This window comes from Diadema setosum, chromosome 11, assembly GCF_964275005.1.
Source record: "Diadema setosum chromosome 11, eeDiaSeto1, whole genome shotgun sequence".
In the NCBI taxonomy this organism is placed as follows: Eukaryota; Metazoa; Echinodermata; class Echinoidea; order Diadematoida; family Diadematidae; genus Diadema; species Diadema setosum.
This window is the reverse complement of record NC_092695.1, coordinates 19,629,843-19,655,022: the sequence shown is the minus strand read 5'-3', so window position 1 is coordinate 19,655,022 and position 25,180 is coordinate 19,629,843. Positions and strand designations below refer to the sequence as shown.

The window sequence follows — 25,180 nt, the reverse complement described above, 5'->3', positions numbered from 1 at the left end:
TCACGGTATACTTCTTTCTAAGTTATCCCATTATGGTATTCGTGGAAAAGCTTTGCAATGGCTCACGAGTTGTTTATCTGACAGATTTCAATATGTACATGTTTTTGATTTTTTTGGTTTTTCTTCTGATTCTTCTATGAAAAAAAAATCGAATGTGGCGTTCCACAAGGAAGTTTGTTAGGCCCTCTGTTGTTCATAGTTTACATTAATGATTTTTTGTTATTTGTTTGATAATTGCTATACCTGTATAATTATCACATACTAACAAAGCTTCGCACTCGTAAAAATAAATGATCAGAGATTTGTGGGATGATAACTGCATGTTTACATGAGTGGTCTGGATTTTGGGGCTGTGTCCAAAATAAGCAACATGTTGTTGTATCCAAACATTCAATGACTATGTCTGAGTGTCTGTCCGTCATGACATAATCGCCTCTTTGTGTGTGTGTGTGTGTGTGTGTGTGTGTATGTATCAATCCGAAAATGGGAAAAAAATGGTATTCATACTGTTCATTAACCCAAAAATGAAATAAAGTTCCGAAATCCGAACACACACACACACACACACACAAATGATGCCTACTAATCAACATTCGGAATCATCAACCTTATTTTGTTTTCGGATTAACGAGCACTCTGAATATCGAACGCTCGGAAAAAACGAACTGTAACCCATTGTTTGAGTATTTTCAACTGTAGGTTATGTCTAGTCGAACTGCTCAAATATGCAGTATCCACGGTGTGAGACAAACTTAAATTTGATTATATTATACCACTTGATATTTCTTTATGTGTTTTTTACGCGATCAATCTTACCGATTTCAGACTAAGTTCATCATAAACATGTTGTTTATGATTGAATGAAAGCATAATGGAAATTACATCACGACTTTAGACTCTTGTAACCAGTCACTTGTATGAGTTATACGTGATTTGTGTATTCAGTAACAAACTTCGTTTAATGTTCATTCCATTGCGTTCTATGGTGATCGCTGCTGATATTCTGTTTCTTAAAGCAAAGCCTTGATACTTAGCAAAACTTCACAATTCCATAACTTTCCTTAATCTCATCCGATTTTGATCAAATTTTCACTGTTGTAGGATTCAGACTAATGCATAACTGGTCTGGAATTTAAAACATTCATGAAACAATCAAGATGAAGAAATTATGAAATTTCAAAGTTTTATATCGCTTTCATTTCACAGTATGACAAACTCAAACTACATGAAGTGATGCTGTCATCGCTTAGACTGTTAGAAAGTTTCCCCATTAGTTTCAATTTTCACCGAATCTCCCTGTTTACATTAGTGACCAGATGGGAAGGAATGTTATCACTCTCGTTATGATTATTGCTATCATCAATACTAATACTAAGGATTTCTCTTCCGAATTCACGAGCGCCGCAATGTGTATATTATGTATGTATATATACATGTATATATTATTATACACCCTCTCCACGTGACGAAGGCAGTTTCTTTTTTTTTTCCTCAGGGTCAGATGACCAGTATACTTGAATACACGTTTAATAATGAGTTGTTTTGATTGCTTTTTTTTCACCGAACAAAATATATATATCATACAGAGAGAGAGATATATAGATTAAATGACTTGTTACCCAATATGCGTGATTCAATGGTCAAGTCACTGAGGTAACAGAGGTGGTTATTCAGCGCACTGCATTTGGTGTAATAGACATACGCAGACGCATGAGGTGAGGTAGCTCACAAGGACATTTTGCCCACTGGCTGTTGACAAAGTAAAATCGTTAAAGATTTAGAACTTGTTTAGATAGGGATTTGACTTTGTCACGTTCACTGTCGCCAGTGGCCCTACATAATTATGACCTGTACAGTTTTGCGAAGAGGCAGAGATAGTCTGTTGCAGAGATAGTCGGCGGAATCTCAGCTTAATCCATCGCTGCTGCTCAATATATACAGCTACAATGATAACTTCAATTACCAGAGGTGACTATAAAATATTTCTTTTGAGTCTTCTGTGCTTTCTTAGATATAGTTTTTGAAATTTGTAGACATATGCTTATAAGTGTATCATTTCTTTCCTTTTTTTTTCTCCCAGCTTTTGATGATTTTTCCTTGTCTTTCTCTATACCCACATGTCATAACATTTTATTCCTTCCAATTTTACTCAGAGGGAACTCCCAAAAGTGAACAACCCATCTTTCCCTTTGAAGTGCCTCTGTCGGTAAAAGAAAAATGCCATGAATATCGTGGTGTGGTTATGGCAAACACCATGCCCCCTCGCCCCTTAAAAGCTTTGGAGAACTTTTTTTCTTTTTTTTTCTCTACTTCACTATTTATTTGTAAAAAAATGAATGCCATTTACAGCAACAAATAAAAAAAAATCAAGTGAATTACAAAATCACACAATCATAACAAAATGGATATATAAAAATTACATATCAAATTTGACAAGAATACCTTGTAGGAAAACTATACAGATTCACATTTGGAAAACTTCAAAGTGAGGCCAGATGATGTCTTTATCGTCACCTATCTAAAGTTGGGTAAGTTTGATAAAATAAATGTCCTGGTCGCCCTGTCCTTATCGTGCCTTTGCGATCGCTTTGAGTCTTCTTATAATGATTATACAAATACAAAGGGCATATCGGTTTCGGAAAAAAAAAAACACGTAATTGTTCTTTGCATGAGGACTACAATTTTACAAAGATCATTTTTCTTTCCCCATGTGCCGCAGTAAAACGGCTCGATGCCTTTTGAAGACTATTACTCGTCACACCGTTGGGTCGAAAGGTCGAGGGGTCGGCCTCTATATAGCAAACAACATTGCTCAGCATAACTTAGGGGAACACGAACTCACTTCGCATTTTGATATTTAGCGTTACAGCTGTGTGTCTATCTGTCAAGCAATCAATTCCTCTATGATAAATATACACATATGATATGATATATATATATATGTGTGTGTGTGTGTGTGTGTGTGTGTGTGTGTGTATGTGTGTGTGTGTGTGGTGTAAAAACATTTTGAGAATTCACGTATTGGCTCCACGAAGACATGAAGATACCGTCATTGTCAAGACTCCTAAAGAAGGCGGAGGCCGCTTAAAATTTGAATCGAACAAACTCATTCTTTATTGGCCAAAAATGCATTACCATTTTTTTATCATTATGTATACATTTATAATATATATATATATGTATATATATATATATATATATATATATATATATATATATATATAATTATTATTATTATGCTTGCTCAAAACTCTTTCATTTTGTGTTTCATTTAATGATTTTCTGTAAATTGTTCGAAGCAAAAACGTATCAGGAGATGATATTATCATTTTTCCTCAGCCCATGCTCCCTGTATTCTATTATCTAAAAGAAAATTATTATCATATCTCTTTGTTCAACCAGGTACCACGTGGATGCAGCAGATAGTGCTGCTTACTTATCACGAAGGCTACGCGTCCATATTGGACGCGGCCATATATTCAAGAAGCTTTCCTTTTTAGATTTCATCGATATGTATAGACATAATGATGTGAGTACTTAATGCTAATGCAGTGAACTTAAATTCTTTCTTCTATATGTTTCTAATTTGCCGTATTTATGAAAATATTTATCACAGAGCTGTACACAATGGGCTAACTTTCTTTGTTTAAAAAAATATGATGCATATTGACGAGTCATAGACGAGTCATATAACGGGAATTCCATTGTCAAACATATCAAAGAAACAGGGATAAGTTACCTGCAGCTGAAAGTATGCATGGCAACAGCTGCTAGGAGCTCCAGGAGTGGTGGTGATGTTAATGTATGCAGCCATTCATTTGTAGTCAAACGATAGGAAACGGCTAATAATAAAGCATTGCTTCATGTTACGTCCTCTATTTTTCACTGAACGTTTTAAACACACATCTTATTTGCATACGTTGTTATGACTTTATGTTCTGTAAAAAATTAAATATATGTATATATACATATATATATATATATATATATATATTTGAATATACATACAAAGTTTGAATTCAATTTCATTTGAAACCTTATCATCTCATTTCATCATCTCAGAGGTTGAAAGATAACTGTTTGAAAAGAATACCAGGTGTTCAGACAATTGGGGGAAAGTCTTCATGCTTTTTTGCTTTCCCCAGCTCCTAGTTAAGTGGACTTACGTATATAGGCCTACTGCCAATGCGTTCCAGACCCTCAAGAATACATGTACACCTTGACACTAACAATACACACATTTAAAGTATGTTGGAAGAGATGGCTGATGGATGAAGAGATGTTGGAAGAGCCAACGCACACTGCCCTGTCATGCCCAAAATTGTGCGTGCCAATATCTATATAGCCATGTGAATTGTGTACTGAGCTTACCAAGTAAGCACAGACTCGAAAATAGCTTAAGTACTTTGTACTTCACTTCCATTAAAACACGAACACACACACACACACACACACACACACACACACACTGAGACTGAATATTCAGTGACCGCAAATGGTGAAAAAAGGATCTATGTAAAGTGTATATGTTTGATGTCATTTTTTTTTTTATCTGACTGCAACAGCTAAAGGATCCTCCATTAAAAAGAAAATGAATCTATACAGTTACTGTACGTACTTATTGTAGCACTTAGCTCTATTGCTTTAGGTGACAGAAAAAAAAACAAACAAAGAGAAAACAAACGAGAACATTCAATTTTGAAAAGAAAAAAAAAAAAACGAGCAACCAAATATCTTAGGGCATTTACTCTGAATATTTGCAGACTTCGTTTCTTGCAACGTGTTCTTGGCTCGACCTTTAAACTCTATTGAGTCTTGACCGCTATTATATCATTTGTAGTTGTCATACAAAAAAAAAAAAATGTGTCAATAGCATCTTTGATCCTTCGTTTTTTTGAATATCTTTTCTATTCTTCACCACTTCGCATATCGTATCGGTAGTATTCATACATTTGGAGAGTACAATATTGAAATATAAATTCTGTTACCTCTCTATATTTAGATTGTTTTTTCCCTGTGTATTAGCAGGACTATCATGTCTTGAAGTCTACGATCTAGTACATAAAATAATATATTATTCTAAGACAGTTTTAGCTTTATACCTGAACCAAAGGCCAGTCATATTCCGGCGCCAGGCATGCGTCGTACATTGTGCATAAACTTTTAATATTATCAGATTCCTCTTGTAATCTTCATGACAGATTTTCATCAAAATTGGCAGGTAGCATTACTAAAGGTGATGGGATATAAATTTCTGCGAATAACACTGTTGATAGCTCAATAGCCCTAAATTAAGGAATCTTGAAAAAAAAAGTTCTCTTACGAACCAGGAGTGGATAAAAATTTTCTTCTTTGGAACCGGAAGTGATAGAGAATAGTTGGTGATATCATTGGTGACATGTAGTTTTAAGTTTGCATGTGGTGGATCCGTGGAGCTCCCTTCCCTCTTTCAGGGCCCGGGGTGGGAAGGGACCAAGTTTGGGCCCAATTTTCACATTTTCCCCATTTTCTTGAACTTGCACGGTCAAATTTACCAAACTTAGAAAAAAAATTGCAAGGTGATATAATAGACACTTGTAAAAATGGGCTCCACACCCCTGTTTTGCGGAAAACCCCATTCAGTTTGGTTAAGCGGTCACAGAGAAATGTGAAAAGTTGTAAAGCATGTCATGAGTCTGATTCTTCCAAGTTTAGCACTTCGATGCTTTTGTGTGTGAATACGTAGACAGAACTTGGAGGGAAGAGATTCTTGACATCCTCTACAAAATTCCTCATTTCTCTTTGACCACTGAAGCAAATCGAATGGGGTTTTCTGTAAGATGTGGGCAATGAGTTATAGTTTCATACTCTGAATTTGTATTTTGATTGATTCACTATTTTTAAAGATATCATGGCGGAGGTTCCCGTTGTAATTCTTTTTGGGGGGACATAATGGTGTATATATTTAGAGTGATAAATATAAGTAAATAGATAAATGAAAATAAATAAAATAGGATTCATGTTCATGCTATCAATACTAATAGTTTATTTTGACACACAATTTTTCGGGCAAGTCACCCTTTATCAAGTGTTCTTGACTCTTATGTGAAGCCCTTTGATAATTCACCAATTTTTACATGATTACCAAGATTTTTAATCATTTTGTCAAATGCTTCATTCAATCTTTCAACATTCTTATATTGTATACATATAATCATTGTTTTTATATAATGCTTATCGATTAGATACGGTGAAAAGTGAGTATATCCGTGCGTCACACGTTTGCTTTGCAAGTGTTATGGTGTAAACAACATGATACTATGAAGCCACCTTGGGAAAAGAAGGTTAGAAAAATTGCCAAGACTCTAGAAAAAGGGTGTCAGTGGGGCCACTGAGGTGAAGTGTCGCTTTCGTGATTGGGCTGGCAAATGTCAAAGCCGCCATTGCCACCTTTGAAAAGGGGTCCATCTACAGTTACAGTAGTTTCAAGACTAAAAAACTAAGACCTGGCTGTCGTGAGGAAGCCTGGCCTTGACTGTTCGACGTCTAGGATATCATCGCATGACGTTATCGTGTCGTTTATCTCCCTGTTATTTCAGATTTCGTCGTCTTTTGTTTCGTTCCATTGCGATGGATGAAATCTGACAGCGGACGATTAAGACGCATAGCAAAGCCTTTATGTATCTCCGCGAGACGACGCGTGAGATTTTGGATTCGACGCACGCACTCTCCGCTGTCCCCTTGTTAAACCCGAGCCGCATTTTAACTGAAATTCAAGCCATTACATGCTCATTGCATGCAAGATCCGAGGCGCCGTGTGGTTATTTGAAGTGATCAAACACTGTCGACTGCCTGAAATTTGGCGCAAGTAACTATTACTAGGTTTTCCTTGAATTCTTTCTATTTTCTTGCAATGATGTAGATTTTCCCAGCGGTGGCGACTTTGAATGAGATTAATGTTTATAACGGAGAGACGAGAACGATAGCCACTCTAAATATTCTGACAAGTTTGCGTGCAAGTGCAGAAGAACAGTGTCAACTATGATGTTACAGCAATGTTCTATATGTATCAATTCCTTTGCTGATACCCCTTTTGGACCCACTATTTAACCTTTGCTCAACTGATGATGTGCCGGGATGAAATGCTAGATAATTTTGCCTGGGACCAGGCAAACTTGTACCTTCTACTTCTCAGACCGAAATCCCGAATAGTAGCCGTACGAATGTTAACAACTGCAAAAACAGGTGTGATGGCACTGTGCCGTTTTATGACTTTATCAAAGCCACATATGCTGCAATGCAAAGTGAATACCACTGACTTTGAATACTAAGCTCACACTCTGTGAACTATGACACCAACACCGAACTTGAAACGTCATTTCAAGTTCGATGTTGGTGTCGATGTGCAAGACCCACGTACATGTCCATGGTTGCATGGCTTTGGTCTCCATTAATTTTGATACTTCTTGAGGTAAGTGTTAGCAAATAGGGAAAAACACTCGAATCGCCTACCAGAATAGTGGAGGTTGGTTCAGGAGGGCGCTGTTCGTTATTCCGAAGGTTTGATATTCCGAAGGTTCGTTAATCCCAAACACGCAAATTCCCTATACCTAGAGGTTCGTTAATCCGAAAATGAAAAAGGGTTCGTTAATCCGAACATTTGTGGCATTATTCCGAAGATTTGTTCATCCGAAAATGAAATTCGGAAAAACGAACCTTCGGAATAAGGAATCTTCGGACTGAAGAGCCTTCGGAATAACGAACCTTCGGAATAACGAGCTGTAACCGGTTCAGCAGACGTCACTCGACAAGAGTAACCCCCACTACTCACTACGTCATACTTTGAAGTCAACCTGCTAACACCGACTAATTTCAAGTTCGGAATCATCGTCGGGGCTAGTGCTGAGATAGCACTCACACCAGCACCTTGCACTGCACTTGAAATCACAGCGCACGATGTGCATACACAGTGCAAACCCATCTTAATCTTCATTTCACTCCAACCACATTTTTTTTTCAGTAATCAAACAGTGATTTCGACGAGTTTGTCACTGATAAAAAGAAAGATTTGAGAAGCGCAAAAAATGCGAGATGTAAATCGTGTGAACGTGTCTCAAGGTAGAAGGAATTGATCAAGAAAAACGACTTGATGCAGACTTGCATATAAGGCGAGTTATTTCATCGACTTCCGAGCTTATGGATATAATGAGCATTTACATGAGTGAAATGATTCTTTGTCTCTGCCGACCTGTGTTCTTGGATTTGTATTACGCAGGTAGAAAAGAGAGACTTTGTCATTCATTCAAATAAAATCAGTTTGCGACTAAGACGTGACGTACGGTCACCTTGCAACGGTAAAGATCGTGGCCACAAACTGAAACAAAAAGCTGATCTTGGGAAAACACAATATGCCTCCAGTTAGAGTGGTGACAGAGAAAAGTTCTCGACAACAAAACAAGAGTAAATCAATGAACAAATCAGCAACTTCCGAATCCTTCGTGGGATGATCGTTATTTTTTCCCCTTTAAACTATACTTTTAGTCCCGTTCGATCGTCAAGATTTTGCCAGGAGGATAAGAAGCTGTGGTCGAAAAGTTTCTACAAAGAGCAAAAAACAAGAATTGTCAGATGACGGTGGTAAGTAAACCGTCGATATCGAGCGAAGATTTCCCTCGCCTTGTCGAGCGAGTTTTATTATCTTTCATATATAGAGAGCTTGTATTTCTCTCTCGTTTAACTGATCTACCTAGCGTTTTCTTTTCATCCCGCCCGGAAAACCCAAGTTTATAGCGCACAGCTAGCAAATGTGGGAAACACCTATAAATTAAGCAGCAAAGTAGCATAGATGAAAAAAAAAAGTTTGAAAAATATGATTTCTAAAACGTTTACTCAGCCCCGTAAAGTATTTCAGGCAGAGTCAACGACCTCCCTTCAGAGGTATAACGGATTTCTAGGCGAGAATTCAATATCTCCTCGTGATGCTCTCTTAGCAGGATTTATTGGCTGTAAAATTCAAATCGAGCGTAAGCCGGCTGATGGATTGTGGCAAGTTCACGGATGATCTTGTCACGCATGTCGCATCGTTCGTCCTGAAAGACATCTGCGAGATGTATCGAAAGGGAATGTTACGGCCCAACACATTCTTTTTTCCACTTTTAGAGACGACTTTCTCTGCTAATCTGATCTAGCTCCTCCTTCTCCTCCCCCTCCCCTTCTAAATCAATTATACGTCTTTTCCTGACTGATTTGAGATTGATATTACCTCGTCAGTACGTTGCACTAATTCGTAAATATAGTATACTGTAATAAAGCATACAGCGGTTATAAAGGAATTGCGACGTTTATTCACCTACTTCTTCTATTTGCCTATATTGGCGAAAGAAAAATAAAACAACTGTGACATGCACATCCTTCCCGCTTTCCTTCCTTTTTTCTTGTCTCAAATGTCACTGTCTGATCTATTGTCGTCACTTTGGGCAGCACTCGTTGATCTGTTTAGGGGCAATTTTGATGCGTTCGGGTTGATAGTCCTCAAAGTCTATCCCAAATGAAATGCCGAATCTTTGCTAGAAAAGGGGAAAGCCCGCCCCGCTTTTCATTACCAATTTGAAGCGAGCTACCCGCGAAAGTTGAACGCGAGTGATGAAGACGTTATAGAGAACCGGCAATTCTCTTAAACCGAGCCGACCTCGGCTCAGCACCGATAAGCCTCTCCGTGAAACGCATTCCAGTGTCCTCCTTTCTTCCCGTCTTTCATTTTGTTCCTTTCTGTTTCTTTGTGTTCTTTCTTTTCATTATTCGTGAGGAACATTAACATCTGATGCAGCCTCATTGGCATGATGCTTACGATTTCATCATCCTGAATTTCCGCGCTTGATTAATTGGTTCGAGCCTAAATCAGACGGTAAGTATCTTGAAGCGCCCGGCTATCTGGGTTAATGACGTTCTTTCTGTTGAGAAACCAACTGGAGAAGAAACAGAAAATCAAGAAGAAGAAGAAGGAGATCACGAAGGAGAAGAAAAAGAAAAGGAACAGGGGATGGCGGCAGGGTTTGGATGAGCAGCTATGAGAATGCGAAAATAAAAACAAATTCGTCTCCAGATCATAACATGATTTAACACGAGAAGACTCCCCTGCATGGGACGTCGTGATGTAGGAATAAAAGGTTGATGGAGATGCAATGAGCAAAAGCAATATTATGAAGAAAAATTCATAATATTTTGTCGGTCTGTGTGCATGTCTGTGGGGAGAGGAAGGGAAGGTTTCTTGCTTGAATTTCTGTGATTTGACATCGTTTACTCAATCCAGTCTTTGAAGAAAAGAAAAATAATAGGATGAAGTACTTTGACGCCCCTTCGTATTTTTTTTCTTTGACGCGGATGATGCAATATCATAGATTCATATATTCCAGGCTTTGTCCTGTAGCGTTAAGATGAGTTTTGATTTCTACGAAAAGATATAATTAACATTGCAGGCAGGCAGTAATGACAGGCATATCAATATAACATGTATAAATGATGTAATCATTCCATCGTCGATTTTTAGTTTAATTGTGCTCGCGGATGGCACGACTGTCGGAGATTTGAATTCTCAACGAACCATTATAACCTTATTTAGATATTGAATTCAGAATTGCACAAAATTTCATCTTGGTTTAAATGCAACAGATTTTATAACTGAATAATGGTAAAACAAATTTCATGCGTTTTTAAACACCACACTCCGATGTTAATCCGCAAACTGATTATGATATAAAGATTGATGGCATATTATTAGATACAGAGAATTGTATTAGATTTTTAGGAGTAACAATTCATGATTTTTTAAGCTGGAATTGTCATAATTATGAGTAATATAATAATTTTACAATTTAGACATTTGAATAGGGATACTGTCTAGGGTAAATACTTGAGACAAAAATTCCTCTTAATGCTTTATAACACTACTGTTACCCTGTTGACCTTACATACTGCATCTCATTATATGGGCATTTTGTAGTAAATCCAAATTGAAAAGTATTTTCATTTTACAAAAAAAGGCTTTTTCTTAAACTAAGAATCCGTCTGCTCAAGCTTTCCGGAATCAAGAATAGTTAGAAGACTTGAGACAGAAGTGGTCCCAACCAAACACTCCCATATCGGCCTGCGTGAGCTTTTCTGGGTTTTGTGTAAATAGGCAACACGCATAGTATCAATACAGAATATCTAGGATATATTTTGTGTAGCAAAAACATAAAATGAGATACAAACATACTGTAGTACGTTATGTTGTAAGCATCAAGAGAGGTGGTGATATAAACCCGTTTATTTTCAAACTCTTCAGTTTGGATACATTTATGATAAATGTGCCATCAGGTGTACCTCGAAATTTTCCAATGCTTTGAGGCACAAGTGGGATTGTAATAAGGCATAATCACCACGCCTGGATGTCACTGACATACTTCCTCTATACAGGAAGGAAATCCGGGGGAAAAAAATGAATTCCTCACTTCTAAAATCTCTGTTTGAATGTTTATCGGGGAAAAAACACAAACACACAAAACAATGCGATTAGGCGAACAAAAAAAAAACAACAACTTTCCTCCACACGCAAAAGGTAATTTTCTCTGCAAGTATAGGCATTATCGAATGAACAGCAATAACCTTGCAAAGAACCCCACCCCCCCCCCCAAAAAAAAAAAAGTAGCAAAGATGGTTATTAAAAATTTATCTTTACTTACATTGCAATTCCCCACCTAGTGCGAGTTGGCTTTGACAGACAGAGTAAAATTACACAAACGCAACGACAAAAGCTTCATTAGAATCGGACACAATGTTTAAGGAATGTTAGTGTTTCACATGGTCTTACCGACTAGAAAGAGGCGATAATACCTCATTAATACTTTTTCAAGTCTGAACCTACTCTATTCATTAAAGCAAGCTTTACTTCAAGCTTTACTGTGGGATTTTACTTCAAAAGTGAACGAGATACGTACTTATTCATTCATCTCTGTCCACTTCCCACCCCTTTTTTTTTTCTGGAAGCCGCCATTTTTGGTGGTTTCAGATGTGGTGGTAAACAAAGCTGTACAAATGGACTAAGTCGCCATATTTCTATATTGAACAGAAGTGCAAGACTATCTGGTTAAAACATCTTTTGGGGAAATAAACCAAAAGCAAAACCAACAGTTTCGGCTTTGAAACCACATGACGCAGATTATTATGACAGCCATAATTTTTACTTTCGTTTTGTCTGCAACGGTTCATATCTACGTATTTATTCATGTGTTTAATAATCTTCTTTAAGCAGGGCAGCCCTTTCCGTTTGCTAGCTGTCCTATCAAGGCGCCCTGCTATACATACTATAACAAGCACACGAGTTATGTAGCATAACAACACGGAACTATATAAAAATGGAGACCATTGTTGACATATACACATGTAGTGCAATAATGATTAAAGGAGAGATTTATCTCGTGAAAAAATTTATTACATTGTGTAAATCAAGCATCATGCAAACACCGGTAAATGTATGACCGGAAACATAAAACGCACACGTTCTACACATAAGATTTACAGATAAAGAATTTAAAAACAGATGAGATTGGTTGAGTTAAAAAGAACATCAAATTGCACTTAAAGTCATAAAATCTTAGACTTTTCATTGATACTATTTTTGAAACACATCAACATTTTCCACAACATGGACATTGCTTGTCAAATGATAGTTTAGAAATGCATATGATATTTTACCCCCCCCCCCCCAAAAAAAAAAAAAAAATCCTATGCCTAATACTGAACTATACTAAAAGCCATGTTTGGTAGTCTAACTAGTGTATACCTACGGTAATACAATATGCATGGACTAAAGAAGGTTTTCTGAGTTGTTCGATTTTGGTATATATCAATGAATGGAGAAGGGATTCCGTATGCAGTTTAATGGAAAAGTTTAATGAAAATGACATCAGATAGGCATATGCTTGACGGCAAGTAAATAAAAAAGTAAATACAATTATCTATTCACACATTGTCATACATCAAAACAAAATTTTACCAAAATGCGGACATCATGGTATTTGTTATTTTGGATGTGTTTCGTTTCGATTTTTTTTTTCTAAATTAGTAGAAAATACACGATTGATACAATGATACCAACGTACGTAACGCATATAACAGGTATGTTTAGTTCTGTTAAACGTCCCATAAATCAATTGTTCTGTGATGTGTTTGTCGTGTGTATTGTAAAAATTCGAATAGATTTCGAGGAAAGGATAATGCCCTTTGAAGTAAGGTTCATAAATTTCTTTAAATGCCCTGCCACATATTAATAATCAAATAGGCAGATAATGTAATGCGTTCACATAAAAAAAAATACTCAAAAGTTTATAAATGCTGCACAATTATCGCAATTTGAACTCGGCCCTATTGAGTTTTGTTTGAATCAGACTGTAAATCAATATACATCAATTAAGTTTGTTATGAAAGATGGAATATTGATGACCATCCAAGCGCAAAACCCACAAAAAGTAGGCCAATTTCGCACTTTTTTCAGTCCAATTCCTAATTGCTGCATTCAATTTAGCACAATTTAGCCTAGACGGCATGTTCGGTATTTCAATTTTATAATTTTTCATTTAAATTCATTTTGGAGCATTCAAATTACCTTTTACATCATTCGAATCAGCACTTTTCAGTTCAAATTCGTAAGACAAGCACCATTTCGCAAATCGTTCATTCAATTTAGCACGATATAGTCACGTGATCACATAAACGCTGCGCTCGTTCATTCGAATTCATTCTTGGGCATCCAATTTCGCATTAACTGCAGTCAATTTAGCAGACACGTTTATGCTTTTATTCTGATATCACCTTTGCAACAGTACTTTCAATATAAGTGTATGTGTTTATAATGATCGATAGCATTATTTCATTCACAGATACATTGATCTTAAGTTTGTTTTGTCAATAATTGGCAGAAGGAGGTTTCAATTTACATGATTATTTCTTTCATCTGCATGTTTCATTATTTTCATTTGGTGGGTGCTAGATTGCGTTAATTATCATTAGGAATAAATAAAAGTTCTTGGATCAGCTCTAGCCATCAATTTGTCAAGGTTATTACCTTCAAATGCTTCTATGATTCTTTCCCTGTTTTCTTGAGAGATAAGCCTGTATCTAACTCGTGCTGCCAGGACTGGACATAAGTAAGTGAAGTGAATCTATGGTACTGGTGCAAGCATGGCATGTATAGTTCTGATAACATGTATGGAAGAAGAGGGGCGTTACAGAACAACAAACTTGAGTTATTTAGGGTCAAAGATACCTTTACTATATACTTAACAGTGTGTGGATGAAACAAAAATTCACTTTTAAATACGTTTAAATCACGGTTCTCACCTTTTCAAAATAGAAATGGAACATTACGCCAATTTAAATTAACATGTTTGGAATTTGACTGGCCATACGCAAAATTGAATGACTGAAATACCATTTTCCGCCAGTGCTGGCGAATTTGAATGACTGAAGAGCACGTGCCAATTTGAATGCCCGTTTTACGAATTCGAAAGGCACATGTGCGGATTTCATTGACCGAAATGCTAAATTGAACTAACAAGTTGCAATTTTGAATGACAGAATGTGCAGTGACGAGGATTTTCGCTAAATTGAATGAACGTTTTATCAAATGGACTGACAAAAGTGCGAAATTGGCCGGGAAAACCTATAAAACAGAGTTTTGAAATGATATATGACTTGTTGAATTTGAACCATCCCAACCCATTCAAATGGTGATTGAAATAAGAAAAAGATTTAGGAGGTGCAGTTTCATAGCAAAGAAATAAAAGAGAATTTAAAGATTTGGGTCACTTGGGCGTGCTGTGCAGAAGTATCAATGCAAAAAATTCTGGCCCTGGAAAAAAAAGAACCGCCAGTATGTCTATTTTGCTTTCAGCTGCCAAATTTTGATAGTATAAGGTAGATAAAATTTCGTTTTCCCAGGTAATATAGGACAAACCTAAAAAAGTAGGTCAATCCAAATAACATATTTTTGTCCATCACAGATAATTCTAATCTGAAACTACTCTTTGCGTGTTTTGGGCAGTGGTCACATTGTATCACCTGAAATGAATTCTAATCACTTTCTTACAAGTTTCCGAAATCCCCGTAGTGTTAGTACATGACTAAAAAAAATATCCAATGGGGTATCATTATTAAACAAACGTCTGCACAATTTAGAATGGATGAACGTCAGGATTTCCACACCCACGAATAATACAGCCCACGAGTCACGCAGCCCATGAGTTCGACACCAAGCAACAGAGGCCCATTAGTCCGACACTACATGTAGACAAACAAGGTCCACGGGTTCGCCACTGAACAAACAAGACCTACAAGTTCGCCACTACGCAAACAAAGGCCCACGAAACCGATACGATACCCTCCCCCCCCCCCCCCACCCCCCGTGTTGTAATGTTGTCTCGCGGGCCATATTTGCCTCGTGTCGAACTCGTGGGCCTTTTTTTTTTTTTTTTTTTGCTTAGTGTTGAACTCACGGGCTGTATGACTCGTGGACTATTTGACTCATGGACCCTTTTTTCAATGTCGAACTGGTGGGTGTCGGTCTCCTAGGATGACCAATTAAGAATGAACATACGTATACATCTGTCGTATCTATAGTCATTATGTTACCTGCCTTCTGGGCATTTATTCAAACTGAAATTCGAGCCCAGAACCAGTCATTTTCTTGGCATAGAGTTCGTCAAACCGTCGATTCTGGGCTACGGTGAAATAATTTTTCCAGTCACCTACAGAACCTGACAAAAGAAAAGAAAGAGATATTACCACAGTAATCAGCAATCAGAAATGGGAATAAAAGCATTATTGATGACAAGATGTATTGATTGCGAAACATTACCTAAATAACTTCCTATGTTAATGCAGAAGCACCCTTTTGAAAGGTGAACGTCATCTCTTGTAAACATTATGACGCAACACTTCACATTAGCTTTGAAGTATAATCGTTTCCAATGGCAAGAACACTCTTCTCTCCAGAGACCTGCTTTATCAAATTTTGTAACAAATTAATTAAATTTGCCAGAAAAGCATATTACTTGCCTACCTTATTCCTTCTGACAACATACTTACGTCATTGCAATTGTAAATTAATTTGAATACTAACATCACAAGACAAGAAGAGTCACGGTTGCAGGCTGTATCCAATAAAAACATCAACAAAACAAACCGACAAATGATTTCACTTCACTTGGTATAAGTGTAATCCGGATAAATATGTTAATATTGACTTATATTATGCAATGTGTTTTGAACAGCATGTGTCATTAAAGCTGGTACTGTATTTTGAATGTATGCCCAATATCCAATGCTTTATAATCGGGCAAAGTAGTGGGTTAATTTTTTCTCCCGATTTTCCCCATTTTCTGTAAAATGCTTCTCAATTATATTGGTTTTCTTTTTGCGTCCAAAGATTTGGAATCAGTAAACAGTGCTTCAGTGAATTTCGATATATGACATGAAATCTATGCTGCCTGTATAATATTGAATCTAATATGGATGGTAGTAATGACCACAAAAATATATATATATATATATATATATATAAATATTCCATAATACCTTTTCGCATGAAGGAGGACGAACTGTTCCTTTTCTGCTCCTTCTGAGTAACGCCAATTTTAGCCAGGATGAAGTCTGGGTTCGCACTTTTACTTTTCTTCATCGCGCCAAAAGTGGAGGCCTCCGCAATGCGATCGATGACGTCATCAGAGAGGGATTTGCCAACGAAGCGCGCCACTCGTTCAACTGTTCCGCGGAGATCCTGTAAGAACAGACAAAAGAACTATTAGCTTACATTATAATCTGTGTGTGTTAATTCCATGTTTGGCGTTGTCTATTGCTGACAGCTAACCACTATCAGAGAGAGAACACGGGGATATAATTGAATACGTCAATTAATAACAAAATTTCATTTCAATTCGGTGGTGCAGACACCTACAAGCATTGTGTAACGTCGAATATAACAGTACATTCGTAATTCAATCAAGTAGCGAAGAGAAAACGTTGGCCTTATTATTGTTATGCAAGTGTGCTTTTCAAGGCAGTAATTCTAGTCAGGTATGGGGCGCCAAGTGTCACATTGTCACTTTCGTCACGAAATTGTCATTTCGTGACGAAAGTGACAATGTGACACTCAGCGCCCCATACTTAACCACGAGCTTAGCCTCGAGGTTAAGGATCACCGTCTAAACGTTACTATTAAGATTTTGAAACATTCTTGTTTGTTTTTTTTTTTTCAAATTGCTCCAAACTGAACATTGACATTTAGTTCGCTCTAAATACCGTTCATCTCAGTTCATGCTTTTGGATTAACACTACTCATCAGACTTAGACGGTGCGTTATGTCACGAATATTGTGAAAATGAATGATAGTGAGTGATTATAGAATGCCAAATTGTATATGCTTATAAAAGATGATAGCATATACATATTAGTATTCTATATGGTCATACGGCTGTCATTTATTTTTATTGAACAGGTGGAGTATTTAGAACCTTTACATTTTCACGTTTAATTTCAAAGTGTTACGATTCTGAAATTCCACATGATAATCGGGCAACGGAATTTATATCATTTTTTTTGTTTGTTTGTTTCTGACAAGAGATTTTGAATATTTTGTGTGTGTGTGTGTGTGTGTGTGTGTGTGTGTGCGTTTGTGGATAAAGAAGATCAAATCTCTAATCAAGTAGTTGTGCTAGATCACTTCATCTGTAAAATTTTTAAAATTCAAAATTAAAGTTTTTGACGTATGCATTTACATGTTCAGCCTGGGCCCTGTTTCATAAAGCTGTTCGTAAAGTTACGAACGACTTACGAGCGACTGGTGATCAGTTCTTGTGCTGAATTATGGAAATTCTGATAAATATAGCACATCAGAACTGCTCATCAGTCGCTCGTAACTTGTTCGTAACTTTACGAACAGCTTTATGAAACACCCCCTGGAGTCTTCTGCTCACTTCACTTGGAAACAAATACCACAAATTTTAAGTCTTTTTAATCAAAGACGACATACCTTCTTCATGTCTTCGTACTTGAGGAAGAGCACGTTGGGATGGTTGCGTCTCTCCCACCAGGGGAGCACATTCTCAAACCATGACCCTTGGGGTGCTTTTAATAAGAAAATACAACCAATAAAGTATAATAGTTAAAGGATTTTAGAATGTACAACTCAAAATAATAATTTTTACCACTCCCTATATGGATTTCAGATAGATTGTCTATTATTATCCACTACAGGGAATTGTATGATTGGTTGGTTGGTATTCATTGTCTTCAAAAAAAAAAAAAAAAAAAAACAATTATGTAAATACAACAATAATGGATTATGTATTTACATATGAAAATACTGGATAACCTCATTAAGCGAAGAACCAAAATGGCACCGCTGTATTATAGGAGAGTCCAGTTTATATTGTACGTGAATCCATCACACTTTTGAACCTTAGGAGAACAATATGTTTTTTTGATAAATATTGTTTAAAGAAAATGCCGGCATATCAGAGCATTGAAATATGCATGTATGTGACATAAAGCATTTATGATTGTATGAGCGTATCAATTACATAGGACTTTTGTTTAGTATTGGCAAGGAGTATAAAGGTTTACCTTGTTCAGTATTGAGTCAAAAGGTTGATTTATCATCTGGAAAGAAATCTTTGATATAGAAAAATTTGCCTGATAAGCCAAATTTTCCTTGTTGATTACTTATACTAAAACAAAGCACTATGATTCTATGATAAGAGTATTCTCTTCCAGCGTCGCTTCTAACCTCGTGCAGCGATGAATTCTTCGAAAAAGACCTCCCAGGAGTTGTAAGATGGAAGAACATCTACCAGTCGACAGAAGTGAAAGAACGATGCGGCGACATCCTTGGGGTTTCGCGCCACGTAGATGACCTTGGCCTTGGGTTCGTCTGTTCGGATGTCTTCGGGTAACCAGGACAGACGGCAATGCGACTTCAAGATACGTGGGGACGGCATCTCGCTTGCTACGTCCGCCATCGGTGGAGCTTTCCTGGGCTGGTATTGAACGATTTATGATTGAAAGAGCGCATGTCTGCGTATAATTGCACGTCAACACCATAGGTTTCAAATAACACATGATCGACAACTATACACTCACCTGCGGACAGCCATCTTCGATAAGAAAAAAATGACTCAAATCAAAATCACGACAATTCCCCCCCCCCCCTATTGTCCACTCAAATAGCTACCTTTCAACTAAGCAGAAGCGAACGAATGGTTTCTTTCATATTACTACAAATAAACAGCTGCATACACAAACACATTACATTCGTTCCGGTCAATTCGCTTGTCAGTCAATATGTACGTTCTCATTAATACTCTCAACATTTATGATTCACTTGTTTTCTATGTCCCTGCCTCAGAATGACAAAACGTTACTTCCAAATCCCACGAACAAACACCAAGGCAGTCGAAAGCACGTTCTCCTAATTTGGATCGGTAATCTGAAACATTCTACCACTACGTCTCCGTCAACGCGTTTCAGAAGAAACTTTCAAAACTAAATTAAGATATAAACTGTTTGAATCATAATCAACTTGTACGTGTTTCTGTTTCATAAAATAACGTTGAATGTTGTTTCAGCACTGTGATCAGGTCTCTGTAAGAGCATTTCATAGGAAATAAATATCATAATTATTATTATTTGACTTTTGCATCTCCGTTACACATGACTCGTTTTCATTATTTTTCAGTATGCTTAACATTCTTTCTAAGAATCGGAGTGCCCATTGTTTATAGTACAACATTATAAAGATTTATATGGAAATGTTAAGAACAACAAACATTGCAAAAAACAACAACCAAGTTCACAGTTTTAAGTACTTACATCAGTGTGATTCCACACATCGGTGATTTCTATAAAGGGACTCTTCCTAGTTACATGATCTCCTTCCAGTTTGGACACGTCTCCTTCGTGGTGAATAAGCACCAATATATTCTGCATCCACGTGGTACCTGATGAGGAAAGAAAGATGAAAGTTTTGTCACTTCTTTTTTTTGTGTATGTTCTTTTCAACAACAAAAGGCAGAGAGCATAGATTGAGGTAGAATAATATCACCATCGTGTGATTTTTTGCTTCCGACAATATACAGAAAATTATCAAAATCGACATAAAACACAAATTGAAAGAGGTTGGATCGTAAATATATAATTATGTATATAATATATACATATATATATATATAGTTGAGACAATGTAGATAACAGAAGATGTCGCATGAAACCGGCAGTGTTGTGAAGCTTTCGACCGTGGTCTTCCTCAGCTTTAATATCTGCTAAGCAGACGTTTGAGTTGCCTGGATGTCTTGTGGCTGTCTTGTGGCGGGATACATACATACATATATATATATATATATATATATATATATATATATATATATATATATATATATGTATATATCATGTTTTATGTTAAGATGAAATAAAAGCACCCTCAACAAGGCTTTTCTATCATGGTGACGCAATCCAAACACACAATTCATTCGTATTTATTTATCTTTGTTTAGGTAAGCATGTTCTTACCCATCCATTCGCTATATTTTTTCTTTCTTAGATTTTTGTTTATATATATCACCCTGGTGAGACTGCCTGCATGAATGCTTTAGTGATTTGGTTAATTTGTCATAATTTGCCATTCATGCACTTCAAATGAATGCAATATTGAATTGAATTGAATGGAATGGAATGGAATGGAACTGAAGTGAAGTGAAGAGAAGTGAAGTGAAGCGAAGGGAAGTGAACTATCCCTGATGAAGTAGGAAGGCCATGAAAATTCGGATACAAACGATACATCGACTTTTTTTTTCGTCTCTTGGGTTGCCCTACAGACAAAATCGTAATGTGGCTATGACTTGATTGGCAGATTGATATATCAATCTAGAGAAGTATATTACTAGGCGACGTGATCCAATCGGTAATCTGTCTATATTGCAATCAAGTGGAGGGGGTTTCTGTCCCTGTTAGCCTTGCTGATTAATATCTTTAAGAGGCAGTCTACTTGATAGCAAGGTCTGACGAATTCAATTCAATAGTTTATTTATTTCCATCATCAAAAAAAGAAAAGGGGAACATGATCCAAAGCGGTACAAGTTTTCGATTTGTTTTTCATTTGTCTGATAAGGGAATTTTTTTCAAATACAATATAAAGTATATACACGAATGATGTCATAAAAAAAGGAACAATGCACTTTGTCATGGCAACAAAAATAGTAAATAATCATAACGACGGAAAACAGTGTTCCACTAAAAGGCAAGCTTGTAAGACGTAGAACACTGGAACAAAACAACGACAGCACCAATTAGCTATTATACCAATAAAACATAATTATTCGTAGTATATTCTTCTATATACTATTGTACATTTAATATGATGCTGATACTATAAACAATACTTAGTATGATTTTAGAATGCAAACATAGATTATAAACTATATAACATATCACATTTATGGCACAGACACTATAGCCCTCAAACGGAATAATAGCCCTCAAACGGCATCTATCCCGCATACTGCTCCATACGGGAAGAAAAAATTTTTCACATAATTCTAATGCCGAACTATAACAGATTAGGTCGCTTTTCCGAAATCGATATGGTGCATAAAGGCACGATAAGTCCAAGATGATTGAATATATTTATCAAACCTACCCGACTTTGGAAAGGTGACGATAAAGACATCATCTGACCGCACTTTGAAGTTTTCCAGGGCCTTTAAGGCGCGAGGAGGCATGAGGTTTGGCATAACCACACCCCGATATTCGTGGCATTTCTCCTTTACACACGAAGGAACTTCGATCGAAAAGATGGGCTCGTCACTTCCGGGAATTCTCTCTGAGTGAAATTGGAAAAGAAGCAAAACGGGATGACACACACATGTATGGGAAAGACAAATAAAATGCTATCATAAGCGGGGGGGGGGGGGGGGGGGGGTGACAGATACAGTGTAGAAGATGTCAAACTTTCTCAAAAGCAATAGCCTTAGAAAACACAGGAGGCACCAAAAAAGTACTCCACAATCACCTCCGTTTCTTGAAGTCGTCATTGTAGCTGTGTAATGAGAACCCGCGGTCAAGTAAGCTTTGATTGCCTGTATTATCTCCTCAACAATTAATTGCCTCCTCACAAAACTCTTGAGATCATGTTATTAAGCTCATGCTGGTCAGTATGAATGGTGCAAAGGTGAATCCCTTATTTAAACAAGCGTTTTCAATGTAACGATTTATCGTCATTTTGTCAACAGCCAATGGACAAAATTCGTAGGTCCACTAGTTGATACTGGTTGTGAGCAACCCAAGATAGTGTAAGAAGGTTATATAGTGCCCCAGTCACACAGTTGCACAAACAATGCTCTGCGTCTGGCGTACAATTTTTAAATGGACTTTAAGGACGCAATGCTGGATGCAGAGGATTGTTTGAGCGACTGTGTGACTGGGGCTTTACACATTGTAGCTGAACTGACGTCGAAGTTGAGAGAGTGTTGTACGATAGAATCAAGTTTATTATAGCAGTAAAGTACGTAAACAAGGAAGTATTGCTTCGTACAATATAAATCCTATTCTCACGTTTTGCAGTTCCATTATCACATACAACACCGATGAAGGGAGAATATGTTGCAACACAGGTTACACAGAGTCCCTTGTTTTATTGCCATTATTATCATACAACTTCAAACAATTAATTTTTTATCATCAATAGTTAAAACCAGGGTATACCGCTATTGAAGCATGTGTAGCAATCTGATTATTGACACACTAATATCTTACAGGATGGTAAAAGACACAAGAATACAAATATCGGATTTACTAGAGTATCTGTAGGTTGAAATAGATTGGTGTATCAGAAGAGAGAAACACTGACCTTCGTGTAGAGTTTATCTACATTTTTTCTCTTGTTTTAAATCTGCACAATTGTATGTGTCTTACTGGACTGTGTTCCAAGCCCCCTAAAGTAACATTTTATGAGCAAGGTGCAATTACCACTATTACCAAAGAGACCCATCATTGCTACGGATCGTTGGATTTGAGCGGCTGACTGGTTTATCGGTTTCAAACAACCCCTGCAAACAATGCTATCACCAATAGTTAAAGGCATTATTTACCATTGTGTTTGCAGATGAAACCAAAAAACCAAACAGCTTTAGAGCTTCAAAATAGTTTTAAAATGTCAGTTAGAGATAGAAACAATCAATGTAAAAATGTTAATCAGTATAATTGATGTTAAGTATTGTTAGATGTACAACATGTGAACAAAATTGTTTCTAGAATAAATCGTCTACACTTATAGTTTATTGAGAAAAATTGTGATTATCTCCTTATATTTTAGGCTTGATTGCGAAATTTTCATATGGTAGGAAGTTTTGTGACACCACTGACCTACATATATGCATCAAAATGTGATAACTTCAATATTTTCTAAATCACTCCTCCCAACGGTAAACAGTATACCTTTAACTCCAGGGTATATACCACGCTTGAAGCACGTGTATAGAAACCCAATAATTGACACAATAAAATTTTGCTGGAAAGTAAAAGAAATAAGAATACGCATATCTGATTTACAAGAGTACGTCAGGGTTAAGACAGATGAGTGTTTTGTATGTTTGTTCATTTCCATCTTAGAAGATGGCTGGATATCCCATATTCAGCTACGCTAAGCTGGTCTTCCGTGGGGTCCAGCACCGATGTGAGGCTTGACCACTTCACCGGGTTCAACACCTGCTCTTTGCGATGAATGAATGAAGCGGGATCTTTTCTGTGCATGAGTTGTGACTCTCTCACACACGGGACCTCCACTTTATGTCCTATCCGAGGGACAGAGTGTTTTGCCTCTTGCTAGAGGGGACGGTATGCTTACACACAACATTGCTCATTACAGACTCGGGTTCGAACCCGGGCCCTTAGGATCGTGAAGCAGACGCGCTAGAGACTGAGCCATCTCACCACCCAAAGGGCAGAGACGGTGATGTTCTTGCACATTTTGTCTACCCCTTTTTTTTTCAAGTTTAAAATCTTCGTAATTGCATCTCTCTTGCTGGAATGTGCTCCCAAGACCCCCTGAAGTGACCTTTTATGAGCAATGTACAATTACGATAACGCTGTTATTAACGAATCATCATCTTTTCCCCCTGCACCTGATCCACGGATTGACTCTTCGTTGTTAAAACTTGATTGTGACATGGAATACTTCTTATCTATCTAAAATTGCAATTAAAGTCTTCGATGTAATTTGAAGAAATGTCGTATCATAATATGTAATCATTGCGCTAAGAAGCTGTTTTGGAGAGAGAGAGGGGGGGGGGGAGGGGAAGAGGGGGAGGAAATGATCACCTAAAGAGCAGTGAAAGTTGCTGTTTTGCTTAACAACCTCACTTAATTTTTTTTATTGTCTAAAAAAAAACAATCCTATTTCATACTCAAGGGGTAAAGTATGTTGTAGACTTGTTAAAAAAGAAGAAGAAGTAATAGTTCATTTCTTGACGGTCAAAGTAAAGTACGGTGTAAAGGATTTCCATTGCACATAAGATTGGGGGGGGGGAATTCTTCTGTGCTGCTTTGTTAGACAGGTTCGATAGGCCTATATGGGACATGAACGTTATGTTTCCGGACCATTTAGATTTCACAACGGGCGACCGGTTGCATCGCCAAATTGTTTTGACCGGAAAATAATATCATTCGGGAAATCCTAAAAGAAGGCAACAACAACAACAAAACAAAACTCGTCTATCTCCGTTTCTCTATCTTTTCTTCCTATCTCCCTCTCTTTCTCCCCCCCCCCCCTCTCTCTCTCTCCCTTTCTTCCTCATCTTCCCGATATCTTTCCACTATCTTACCGTTTCCGTGGTTACCCTTATACTCTTCCTCTAGAACTCTCTCCCCACCCCTTTCTTCCTGCATGGATATAGCTTACACGGCAGATAACTCTGTCACGATTCCCGCCTATAACGTCAGCATTAGTCAGGCTCATCACGTTCTTGAGATCTGTTTGCGCTGCTTACTTCACATCCGGAAACGGGCAAAAACCATATCAGAATTACGCCAAAAAAAAAAAGGGGGGGGGGGAGGACAGGGCCAAGTCCACGCGTAATGAATGTCGGTACAGCATGGGAAATGCTGTCATGAGAGCTGA

General features: G+C 37.2%; 1 protein-coding gene across 1 annotated transcript; it reads right to left on the bottom strand.

Annotated features, from left to right (window-relative positions):
• Window positions 1-15,660: 15,660 nt before the first annotated feature.
• LOC140235333 (sulfotransferase 1C2-like) lies at window positions 15,661-24,948 on the bottom strand. Its single transcript, XM_072315360.1, has 7 exons — window positions 24,885-24,948; window positions 21,704-21,886; window positions 19,882-20,009; window positions 18,800-19,049; window positions 18,044-18,138; window positions 16,591-16,792; window positions 15,661-15,770 (listed from the first exon to the last, which is right to left on the bottom strand). The coding sequence occupies exons 1-7, from the start codon at window positions 24,946-24,948 to the stop codon at window positions 15,661-15,663; spliced, it is 1,032 nt and encodes a 343-aa protein (XP_072171461.1).
• Between the last annotated feature and the right edge of the window lie 232 nt (window positions 24,949-25,180).